Source organism: Oncorhynchus masou, chromosome 33, assembly GCF_036934945.1.
Source record: "Oncorhynchus masou masou isolate Uvic2021 chromosome 33, UVic_Omas_1.1, whole genome shotgun sequence".
NCBI classification, from domain to species: Eukaryota; Metazoa; Chordata; class Actinopteri; order Salmoniformes; family Salmonidae; genus Oncorhynchus; species Oncorhynchus masou.
Window position 1 is genome coordinate 13150300 of NC_088244.1, and position 12939 is coordinate 13163238.

The 12939-nt window shown below is 39.0% G+C and overlaps 1 protein-coding gene across 1 annotated transcript in view; it reads right to left on the reverse strand.

Annotated features, from left to right (window-relative positions):
• cacna2d3a (calcium channel, voltage-dependent, alpha 2/delta subunit 3a) overlaps positions 1-12939 on the reverse strand; it is a 348945-nt gene that overhangs the window by 294148 nt on the left and 41858 nt on the right. The window contains exon 3 of the mRNA XM_064956460.1: positions 10588-10704. Coding sequence (XP_064812532.1) covers positions 10588-10704 — 117 coding nt within the window. The remainder of the gene's footprint in view (positions 1-10587; positions 10705-12939) is intronic.

The following is a 12939-nucleotide window of genomic DNA, read 5'->3' on the forward strand; positions in this document are numbered from 1 at the left end:
GAGCCAACCAGATGATACAAAATGTTTCAATATTCTCAGAGCGACCTAGATGATACAACATGTTTCAATATTCTCAGAGCCACCTCGATGATACAACATGTTTCAATATTCTCAGAGCCACCTAGATGATACAAAATGTTTCAAAATTCTGAGAGCCACCTAGATGATACAACATGTTTCAATATTCTCAGAGCCACTCAGATGATACAAAATGTTTCAATATTCTCAGAATCATCTAGATGATACAAAATGTTTCAATATTCTCAGAGCCACATTGGTAAAATGTTTCAATATTCTCAGAGCCACAGAGATGATACAAAATGTTTTAATATTCTCAGAGCCACCTAGATGATACAACATGTTTCAATATTCTCAGAGCCAACCAGATGATACAAAATGTTTCAATATTCTCAGAGCGACCTAGATGATACAACATGTTTCAATATTCTCAGAGCCACCTCGATGATACAACATGTTTCAATATTCTCAGAGCCAACCTTGATGATACAAAATGTTTCAAAATTCTCAGAGCCGCCTTGGTAAAATGTTTCGATATTCTCAGAACCACCTTGTTGATACAAAATGTTTCAATATTCTCAGAGACACCTTGTTGATGCAAAATGTTTCAATATTCTCAGAGCCACCCAGATGATCCAAAATGTTTCAATATTCTCAGAGCCACATTGGTAAAATGTTTCAATATTCTCAGAGCCACCGAGATGATACAAAATGTTTTAATATTCTCAGAGCCACCTAGATGATGCAAAATGTTTCAATATTCTCAGAGCCACCTAGATGATACAAAATGTTTCAAAATTCTCAGAGCCACCGAGATGATACAAAATGTTTCAATATTCTCAGAGCCACCTTCTTGATGCAAAATGTTTCAATATTCTCAGAGCCACCCAGATTATCCAAAATGTTTCAATATTCTCAGAGCCACCTAGATGATACAAAATGTTTCAATATTCTCAGAGCCACATTGGTAAAATGTTTCAATATTCTCAGAGCCACCGAGATGATACAAAATATTTTAATATTCTCAGAGCCACCTAGATGATGCAAAATGTTTCAATATTCTCAGAGCCACCTAGATGATACAAAATGTTTCAAAATTCTCAGAGCCACCTAGATGATACAACATGTTTCAATATTCTCAGAGCCACTCAGATGATACAAAATGTTTCAATATTCTCAGAATCACCTAGATGATACAAAATGTTTCAATATTCTCAGAGCCACATTGGTAAAATGTTTCAATATTCTCAGAGCCACCTAGATGATACAACATGTTTCAATATTCTCAGAGCCACCTTGATGATACAAAATGTTTCAATATTCTCAGAGCCACCTTGTTGATACAAAATGTTTCAATATTCTCAGAGCCACCTAGATGATACAACATGTTTCAATATTCTCAGAGCCACCTAGATGATACAACATGTTTCAATATTCTCAGAGCCACCTTGGTAAAATGTTTCAATATTCTCAGAACCACCTCAATGATACAAAATGTTTCAATATTCTCAGAGCCACCTTGGTAAAATGTTTCAATATTCTCAGAGCCACCTAGATGATACAAAATGTTTCAATATTCTCAGAGCCACCTTGGTAAAATGTTTCAATATTCTCAGAACCACCTCAATGATACAAAATGTTTCAATATTCTCAGAGCCACCTAGATGATACAAAATGTTTCAATATTCTCAGAGCCACCTAGATGATACAACATGTTTCAATATTCTCAGAGCCACCTAGATGACACAAAAAATTTCAATATCCTCAGAGCCACCTAGATGATACAAAATGTTTCAATATTCTCAGAGCCACCTAGAAGATACAAAATGTTTCAATATTCTAAGAGCCACCTAGATGATACAAAATGTTTCAATATTCTCAGAGCCACCGAGAAGATACAAAACGTTTCAATATTCTCAGAGCCAACCTAGATGATAAAAAATGTTTCAATATTCTCAGAGCCACCTTGATGATACAAAATGTTTCAATATTCTCAGAGCCACCTAGATGATACAACATGTTTCAATATTCTCAGAGCCACCTTGGTAAAATGTTTCAATATTCTCAGAGCCACCTTGTTGATGCAAAATGTTTCAATATTCTCAGAGCCACCCAGATGATCCAAAATGTTTCAATATTCTCAGAGCCACCTTGTTGATGCAAAATGTTTCAATATTCTCAGAGCCACCCAGATGATCCAAAATGTTTCAATATTCTCAGAGCCACCTAGATGATACAAAATGTTTCAATATTCTTAGAGCCACCGAGATGACACAAAATGTTTCAAAATTCTCAGAGCCACATTGGTAAAATGTTTCATTATTCTCAGAATCACCTTAATGATACAAAATGTTTCAAAATTCTCAGAGCCACCCTGATGTTACAACATGTTTCAATATTCTAAGAGCCACCTAGATGACACAAAAAATTTCAATATCCTCAGAGCCACCTAGATGATACAAAATGTTTCAATATTCTCAGAGCCACCTAGAAGATACAAAATGTTTCAATATTCTAAGAGCCACCTAGATGATACAAAATGTTTCAATATTCTCAGAGCCACCGAGAAGATACAAACTGTTTCAATATTCACAACATGTTTCAATATTCTCAGAGCCAACCAGATGATACAAAATGTTTCAATATTCTCAGAGCGACCTAGATGATACAACATGTTTCAATATTCTCAGAGCCACCTAGATGATACAACATGTTTCAATATTCTCAGAGCCACCTTGGTAAAATGTTTCAATATTCTCAGAGCCACCTAGATGATACAAAACTTTTCAATATTCTCAGAGCCACCTTGGTAAAATGTTTCAATATTCTCAGAGCCACCGAGATGATACAAAATGTTTCAATATTCTCAGAGCCAGCCACCTTGGTAAAATGTTTCAATATTCTCAGAGCCACCCAGATGATCCAAAATGTTTCAATATTCTCAGAGGCACCCAGATGATCCAAAATGTTTCAATTTTCTCAGAATCACCTAGATGATACAACATGTTTCAATATTCTCAGAGCCAACCAGATGATACAAAATGTTTCAATATTCTCAGAGCGACCTAGATGATACAACATGTTTCAATATTCTCAGAACCACCTCGATGATACAACATGTTTCAATATTCTCAGAGCCAACCTTGATGATACAAAATGTTTCAAAATTCTCAGAGCCGCCTTGGTAAAATGTTTCGATATTCTCAAATGTTTCAATATTCTCAGAGCCACCTTGGTAAAATGTTTCAATATTCTCAGAGACACCTTGTTGATGCAAAATGTTTCAATATTCTCAGAGCCACCCAGATGATCCAAAATGTTTCAATATTCTCAGAGCCACCTAGATGATACAAAATGTTTCAATATTCTCAGAGCCACATTGGTAAAATGTTTCAATATTCTCAGAGCCACAGAGATGATACAAAATGTTTTAATATTCTCAGAGCCACCTAGATGATACAACATGTTTCAATATTCTCAGAGCCAACCAGATGATACAAAATGTTTCAATATTCTCAGAGCGACCTAGATGATACAACATGTTTCAATATTCTCAGAGCCACCTCGATGATACAACATGTTTCAATATTCTCAGAGCCAACCTTGATGATACAAAATGTTTCAAAATTCTCAGAGCCGCCTTTGTAAAATGTTTCGATATTCTCAGAACCACCTTGTTGATACAAAATGTTTCAATATTCTCAGAGCCACCTTGGTAAAATGTTTCAATATTCTCAGAGACACCTTGTTGATGCAAAATGTTTCAATATTCTCAGAGCCACCCAGATGATCCAAAATGTTTCAATATTCTCAGAGCCACCTAGATGATACAAAATGTTTCAATATTCTCAGAGCCACATTGGTAAAATGTTTCAATATTGTCAGAGCCACCGAGATGATACAAAATGTTTTAATATTCTCAGAGCCACCTAGATGATGCAAAATGTTTCAATATTCTCAGAGCCACCTAGATGATACAAAATGTTTCAAAATTCTCAGAGCCACCGAGATGATACAAAATGTTTCAATATTCTCAGAGCCACCTTCTTGATGCAAAATGTTTCAATATTCTCAGAGCCACCCAGATTATCCAAAATGTTTCAATATTCTCAGAGCCACCTAGATGATACAAAATGTTTCAATATTCTCAGAGCCACATTGGTAAAATGTTTCAATATTCTCAGAGCCACCGAGATGATACAAAATATTTTAATATTCTCAGAGCCACCTAGATGATGCAAAATGTTTCAATATTCTCAGAGCCACCTAGATGATACAAAATGTTTCAAAATTCTCAGAGCCACCTAGATGATACAAAATGTTTCAATATTCTCAGAGCCAGCCACCTTGGTAAAATGTTTCAATATTCTCAGAGCCACCCAGATGATCCAAAATGTTTCAATATTCTCAGAGGCACCCAGATGATCCAAAATGTTTCAATTTTCTCAGAATCACCTAGATGATACAAAATGTTTCAATATTCTCAGAGCCACCTTGTTAATACAAAATGTTTCAATATTCCTAGAGCCACCTTGTAGATACAAAATGTTTCAATATTCTCAGAGCCACCCAGATTATCCAAAATGTTTCAATATTCTCAGAGCCACCTAGATGATACAAAATGTTTCAATATTCTCAGAGCCACATTGGTAAAATGTTTCAATATTCTCAGAGCCACCGAGATGATACAAAATGTTTTAATATTCTCAGAGCCACCTAGATGATGCAAAATGTTTCAATATTCTCAGAGCCACCTAGATGATACAAAATGTTTCAAAATTCTGAGAGCCACCTAGATGATACAACATGTTTCAATATTCTCGGAGCCACTCAGATGATACAAAATGTTTCAATATTCTCAGAATCACCTAGATGATACAAAATGTTTCAATATTCTCAGAGCCACATTGGTAAAATGTTTCAATATTCTCAGAGCCACCTAGATGATGCAAAATGTTTCAATATTCTCAGAGCCACCTAGATGATACAAAATGTTTCAAAATTCTGAGAGCCACCTAGATGATACAACATGTTTCAATATTCTCAGAGCCACTCAGATGATACAAAATGTTTCAATATTCTCAGAATCACCTAGATGATACAAAATGTTTCAATATTCTCAGAGCCACATTGGTAAAATGTTTCAATATTCTCAGAGCCACCGAGATGATACAAAATGTTTTAATATTCTCAGAGCCACCTAGATGATACAACATGTTTCAATATTCTCAGAGCCAACCAGATGATACAAAATGTTTCAATATTCTCAGAGCGACCTAGATGATACAACATGTTTCAATATTCTCAGAGCCACCTCGATGATACAACATGTTTCAATATTCTCAGAGCCACCTAGATGATACAAAATGTTTCAAAATTCTGAGAGCCACCTAGATGATACAACATGTTTCAATATTCTCAGAGCCACTCAGATGATACAAAATGTTTCAATATTCTCAGAATCATCTAGATGATACAAAATGTTTCAATATTCTCAGAGCCACATTGGTAAAATGTTTCAATATTCTCAGAGCCACAGAGATGATACAAAATGTTTTAATATTCTCAGAGCCACCTAGATGATACAACATGTTTCAATATTCTCAGAGCCAACCAGATGATACAAAATGTTTCAATATTCTCAGAGCGACCTAGATGATACAACATGTTTCAATATTCTCAGAGCCACCTCGATGATACAACATGTTTCAATATTCTCAGAGCCAACCTTGATGATACAAAATGTTTCAAAATTCTCAGAGCCGCCTTGGTAAAATGTTTCGATATTCTCAGAACCACCTTGTTGATACAAAATGTTTCAATATTCTCAGAGACACCTTGTTGATGCAAAATGTTTCAATATTCTCAGAGCCACCCAGATGATCCAAAATGTTTCAATATTCTCAGAGCCACCTAGATGATACAAAATGTTTCAATATTCTCAGAGCCACCTAGATGATACAAAATGTTTCAATATTCTCAGAGCCACATTGGTAAAATGTTTCAATATTCTCAGAGCCACCGAGATGATACAAAATGTTTTAATATTCTCAGAGCCACCTAGATGATGCAAAATGTTTCAATATTCTCAGAGCCACCTAGATGATACAAAATGTTTCAAAATTCTCAGAGCCACCGAGATGATACAAAATGTTTCAATATTCTCAGAGCCACCTTCTTGATGCAAAATGTTTCAATATTCTCAGAGCCACCCAGATTATCCAAAATGTTTCAATATTCTCAGAGCCACCTAGATGATACAAAATGTTTCAATATTCTCAGAGCCACATTGGTAAAATGTTTCAATATTCTCAGAGCCACCGAGATGATACAAAATATTTTAATATTCTCAGAGCCACCTAGATGATGCAAAATGTTTCAATATTCTCAGAGCCACCTAGATGATACAAAATGTTTCAAAATTCTCAGAGCCACCTAGATGATACAACATGTTTCAATATTCTCAGAGCCACTCAGATGATACAAAATGTTTCAATATTCTCAGAATCACCTAGATGATACAAAATGTTTCAATATTCTCAGAGCCACATTGGTAAAATGTTTCAATATTCTCAGAGCCACCTAGATGATACAACATGTTTCAATATTCTCAGAGCCACCTTGATGATACAAAATGTTTCAATATTCTCAGAGCCACCTTGTTGATACAAAATGTTTCAATATTCTCAGAGCCACCTAGATGATACAACATGTTTCAATATTCTCAGAGCCACCTAGATGATACAACATGTTTCAATATTCTCAGAGCCACCTTGGTAAAATGTTTCAATATTCTCAGAACCACCTCAATGATACAAAATGTTTCAATATTCTCAGAGCCACCTTGGTAAAATGTTTCAATATTCTCAGAGCCACCTAGATGATACAAAATGTTTCAATATTCTCAGAGCCACCTTGGTAAAATGTTTCAATATTCTCAGAACCACCTCAATGATACAAAATGTTTCAATATTCTCAGAGCCACCTTGATGATACAAAATGTTTCAATATTCTCAGAACCACCTTGTTGATACAAAATGTTTCAATATTCTCAGATCCACCTAGATGACACAACATGTTTCAATATTCTCAGAGCCACCTAGAAGATACGTGTTTCAATATTCTCAGAGCCACCTAGACGATACAACATTTTTCAATATTCTCAGAGCCACCTAGATGATACAAAATGTTTCAATATTCTCAGAGCCACCTTGTTGATACAAAATGTTTCAATATTCTCAGAGCCAGCCACCTTGGTAAAATGTTTCAATATTCTCAGAACCACCTAGATGATACAAAATGTTTCAATATTCTCAGAGCCACCTTGATGATACAAAATGTTTCAATATTCTCAGATCCACCTAGATGACACAACATGTTTCAATATTCTCAGAGCCACCTAGAAGATACAACATGTTTCAATATTCTCAGAGCCACCTAGATGATACAAAATGTTTCAATATTCTCAGAGCCACCTAGACGATACAAAATTTTTCAATATTCTCAGAGCCACCTAGATGATACAAAATGTTTCAATATTCTCAGAGCCACCTTGTTGATACAAAATGTTTCAATATTCTCAGAGCCAGCCACCTTGGTAAAATGTTTCAATATTCTCAGAACCACCTAGATGATACAAAATGTTTCAATATTCTCAGAGCCACCTTGATGATACAAAATGTTTCAATATTCTCAGAACCACCTTGGTAAAATGTTTCAATATTCTCAGAGCCACCTCGATGATACAACATGTTTCAATATTCTCAGAACCACCTTGGTAAAATGTTTCAATATTCTCAGAACCACCATGTTGATGCACATTGCTTCACTACTCGCAGAATGTTTTCCTTCCCTGGCAAATATTGCAGAAGGGCAAATGCTAAAATGAGCTGGGCGCTAACATTATGTGGAACATCGTTGAATGCAGCGCAACAAGACAATGTTAGTGGAAAGCGCACGAGACAATGACACTGTCATAGTAGACTGTATGCGTCATTCCACAAGGGTGGCTTCATATAGTCTTTAGCAGGGGGTCAGAAACCATTTTCAGTGCCAATTTACAATTGATCCCACCATTTCTAAAGATCTGTGTGCCAGTTACCATTTCACTATAAGCCTGTGGCAGGGCTCTCCAACCCTGTTCCTGGAGAGCTACCTAGCTTTTCGCTCCAACCCCAATCTTGCGCACCAGATTCTAATAATTCGCTGTTTGATAAGCTGAATCAAGTTAGTTACAACAGGGTTTGGAGTGAAAACCAACAGGCGGGTAGCTCTCCCAACACAGGGTCTGAGTGCCTTGGCCTTCGTATTGTAGGTTACCTAACTGTGCCCCAAAAATGTCTAACTGCCCACAAACGGAATAATTCTATAGTTGGCTTTGAGACAGAGGCGCCACGCCACGGAACTATGACTACCTGTACCGAGGCGCTGTCCATTCAGCACCACCCCACGGAACTATGACTACCTGTACCGAGGCGCTGTCCATTCAGCACCACCCCACGGAACTATGACTACCTGTACTGAGGCGCTGTCCATTCAGCACCACCCCACGGAACTATGACTACCTGTACCGAGGCGCTGTCCATTCAGCACCACCCCACGGAACTATGACTACCTGTACCGAGGCGCTGTCCATTCAGCACCACCCCACGGAACTATGACTACCTGTACCGAGGCGCTGTCCATTCAGCACCACCCCACGGAACTATGACTACCTGTACCGAGGTGCTGTCCATTCAACACCACCCCACGGAACTTTCACTACCTGTACCGAGGTGCTGTCCATTCAGCGGTGCTGAATCACGGACATGGTTTAAATGTGTAGAGTTTCCTTTTGTATTTTGTGATTTTCGTCATTCTTTGGTCGACTACAGATTACATGCCTAAGTAAGTCCTTTGAAATGCATGAGTAGGATATATTTGGCAGATTGCATTCGGGTCAGCTGTGTTTTGCTTCAGTAATTTGAAATCGACCTTGTTGTGACCTGATACTATAAACCTGATATTGTGGTGATCATCAATGGCCGTTCCACAGACCTTTAAACCTGATGTTGTGGTGATCATCAATGGCTGAAATATCAGGTTTAAATCTCTGTGAAACGGCCATTGAAGATCAACACAATATTAGATTTAAATCTCTGTGGAATGGACATTAATGATCATGAATGGCTGGGCTCATTTTGTTTGTTGTTGCTGTTCTCCAAATATAATTTTAGTGTTTTAAATTGTGTAGAAATACAGTAAATGAGCTTCAACTTCCCAAAAGGTCCTGCCATACCCCTAGGTTTAGCTGAACTACATAACCAAATCTACATGACCTGTCAGCAACGGGTGTGACTGAAATAGCCGAATCCATTAATGTAAACCTACAACACTCCAAAATCAGTACACACACACACACACACACACACACACACACACACACACACACACACACACACACACACACACACACACACACACACACACACACACACACACACACACACACACACACACACATATATACACACACACACATACACACACACATATACACACACACACATACACACACACTCAGATAGAAATCCAATTTCTGTTAACAGCAGCATGTAAGCTCTGATAGGATCTATCACCTGCAGCTATAAAAGCAGAGAGTCGTGGTTCCATCCTTCACTACCCCTCCCTCCCCATTAAACACACACACACAGCTCCTAAATCTGTCCCAAAGTGGCCTCTTAGATAGTTGGGATAGAGAGGATCAATAGAGTGACACAGACACCAAGGGATGGATGGCTGGCTGGATGGATGGCTAGAAGGGTGGACGGCTGGATGGGTGGATGGATTCATAGATAGATAGATAGATAGATAGATAGATAGATAGATAGATAGATAGATAGATAGATAGATAGATAGATAGATGGCTCTCAGCTTCACAGAGAGAGGTGTTTGTTGTTTTGCGGAATGAAGTGAGTTCATTCTTACAAGGTAAAGTTCATTGAGTCAGCATAAAGTGGTAGACACCGTATTACAGCTATGCAATCCATCATAATCACCATACTGTATGGTCTCTGATGTGGTTACATGCTGATGTATGTTGCAAACTCAACTAGCTCTCAGTCTCACGCTAGAATTAGACGTTCTTCAATGTTTCTCAAATGTCAAATTTCGAACGGTTTAAGGTTAAGTTCAGGCATTAACTATGACTGTTTAAGGTTTGGGATAGGCTTAAATAAAACATCTCCTTGCTATTTCTGGATTTGAACTGTCAACCTTTAGAATCAGAGGCAGATGCTTCTGCCCGTCCACCACGCTCTAGCAAAACCAAAACCTACTTGAAGGTAACAGCGCTCGCTGTTGCCCCTAGTGGCCGGTTTCCACGTCATCTCCCAACGTCCTCAGACATGAATGGACGTTGAATACTGACTTGTATCCAGGGTGATCTGGCTGTGTAAACTGGTTTGAACAGGTCCAGTGTGTTCAGTTGGTGTTCTCTTAACAATTGCTCCCATTTCCTCTGTTCCAGTAGTGCATATTTGACTGGATTGACTGACTCAGTAGACTTGACAGTTGACTTGACTGACTTACCTTCATGGCTTCAGATTTCTTGTGGAACATCTCCTCCATGTTCTCAGCCAGCTTCTTCACCAACCTCAATCCATCTATCTCTTCTACACGCACTGCTCGCTCAAACTCCTTATACTTCTGTAAGAAACACACGTACACACACATATGACATATTTACACACATTGTAGCCAGAACATTTGAAAACACGCAAAATCAGAAAATGCATTAAAATGTAATGTATTTATATAATTTGACCAACAACGTAACCTAACTAACTCAAAAGACAACCACAAAACCCATTCCAACCCCAGCCAGTGACATATCGACCCCACCAACACACACGCACGCATACACATGCACACTTAGCAAAGCATTATCTTTGCACACACACACAGGATAAATCAGGCCTCACCATGTCCAGTGACCACATCAGCTCTGTTAAATCTCATTACTGTGTAACAGTGGGGTGCTTACATTCACCATCAACCTCACTGGGGCGGTGATATTAAGTCGTAATAATTCCAGCACTTGTACATGCCACAAACTCTCAGCCCACACACACACACACACACACACACAGACACACACACACACACACACACACAGAGAGACACACAGAGACAGACAGACAGACAGACAGACAGACAGACAGACAGACAGACAGACAGACAGACAGACAGACAGACACACAGACACACAGACACACAGACACACAGTGACACAGACAGACATATACACACACACTCTGTGCCTGGTTGGAACGTGTTTTTCTAAAGATCATCTGAGGAATAATGTTTCCCTGCGGAGCTGAGGGCGGCTGTGTTTGAGTCTCAAGGGGATTTAATGGAAGATTACCGGGGTATCAAATGGCACTGGCCTCTCTAATGTTCTGCCAAAGGGCTTAGACGCAACACTCTCATGCCATCCTATAGCTACCCAGAGAAGGAAGGGATGACATCGAGATGAAGAGAGAGAGAGAGAGAGAGGATGTCTAGGGTGAGTGAGGACATTTTGGATTTCGTTCATGATCTGCAAAACTGGTCGCCACCAAAATGGAAAGCAAAAGGAAATGCAACTAAATGAAATGGCTTTACGAGTAAGACACCCACTGTATGGGCTGCTGCTGCCCGACAGAAAGACTGCAGAGTGAGAGACGTAAACATTTACTCCTGTTCATTGTTGAGTGAATTCTCGTAGGAGTCTATAGTTTTGTTTAATGTTGTATTAGTGTCTGTAAGTTGTTCTGTCTGAAACGGTGTTCCCCCTGCTGCTGTTGGACCAGGTCTCTCTTGAAAAAAGACGTTATCTCAATGAGAAAAACCTGTGTAATTAATTAAAGGTTAAATAAAATAAGAAAATGGTAATGTCAATTGTGCCGTAGTATTGCCTTTTGAGTATATTATCCCTGTGCATTGAGCATTTACCTGTTTAAAGGTAGCAAAGGTTGAGGGCAGGTCCTTATACAATAAAATAATAACTGAGACACTTAACATAGCGCTCGGGTCAGTTGTAGAACGGGTAACCAGCACCGGGCTGGTGATAAACATCAAAAAAAAAAAAAAGCAGAATTTTTTGGGACAAATCACTCGCTCAACACTAAACCTTTAGATCTATTATTGAATAATGTGGCTATTGAGCAAGTTGGAGACTAAACTACTGGGTGTAACCCTAGGTGGGCAAGCGTTCATCGTCAAAACATATAGACTCAATGGTTGCTAAAATGAGAAGAGGTCTCACCATGATAGTGCTTTTCTCTGATCCTTGACATCTCAGTCGATCAGACAGGTCCTACAGGCCCTAGTTTAGTCACACCTGAGGTATGCCCAGCTGTGTGGTCCTGTGTAGTTTCACCTGAGGTACTGCCCAGCTGTGTGGTCATGTGTAGTTTCACCTGAGGTACTGCCCAGCTGTGTGGTCATGTGTAGTTTCACCTGGACTACTGCCCAGCTGTGTGGTCATGTGTAGTTTCACCTGAGGTACTGCCCAGCTGTGTGGTCATGTGTAGTTTCACCTGGACTACTGCCCAACTGTGTGGTCATGTGTAGTTTCACCTGAGGTACTGCCCAGCTGTGTGGTCATGTGTAGTTTCACCTGGACTACTGCCCAGCTGTGTGGTCATGTGTAGTTTCACCTGAGGTACTGCCCAGCTGTGTGGTCATGTGTAGTTTCACCTGAGGTACTGCCCAGCTGTGTGGTCATGTGTAGTTTCACCTGGACTACTGCCCAGCTGTGTGGTCATGTGTAGTTTCACCTGAGGTACTGCCCAGCTGTGTGGTCATGTGTAGTTTCACCTGGACTACTGCCCAACTGTGTGGTCATGTGTAGTTTCACCTGAGGTACTGCCCAGCTGTGTGGTCATGTGTAGTTTCACC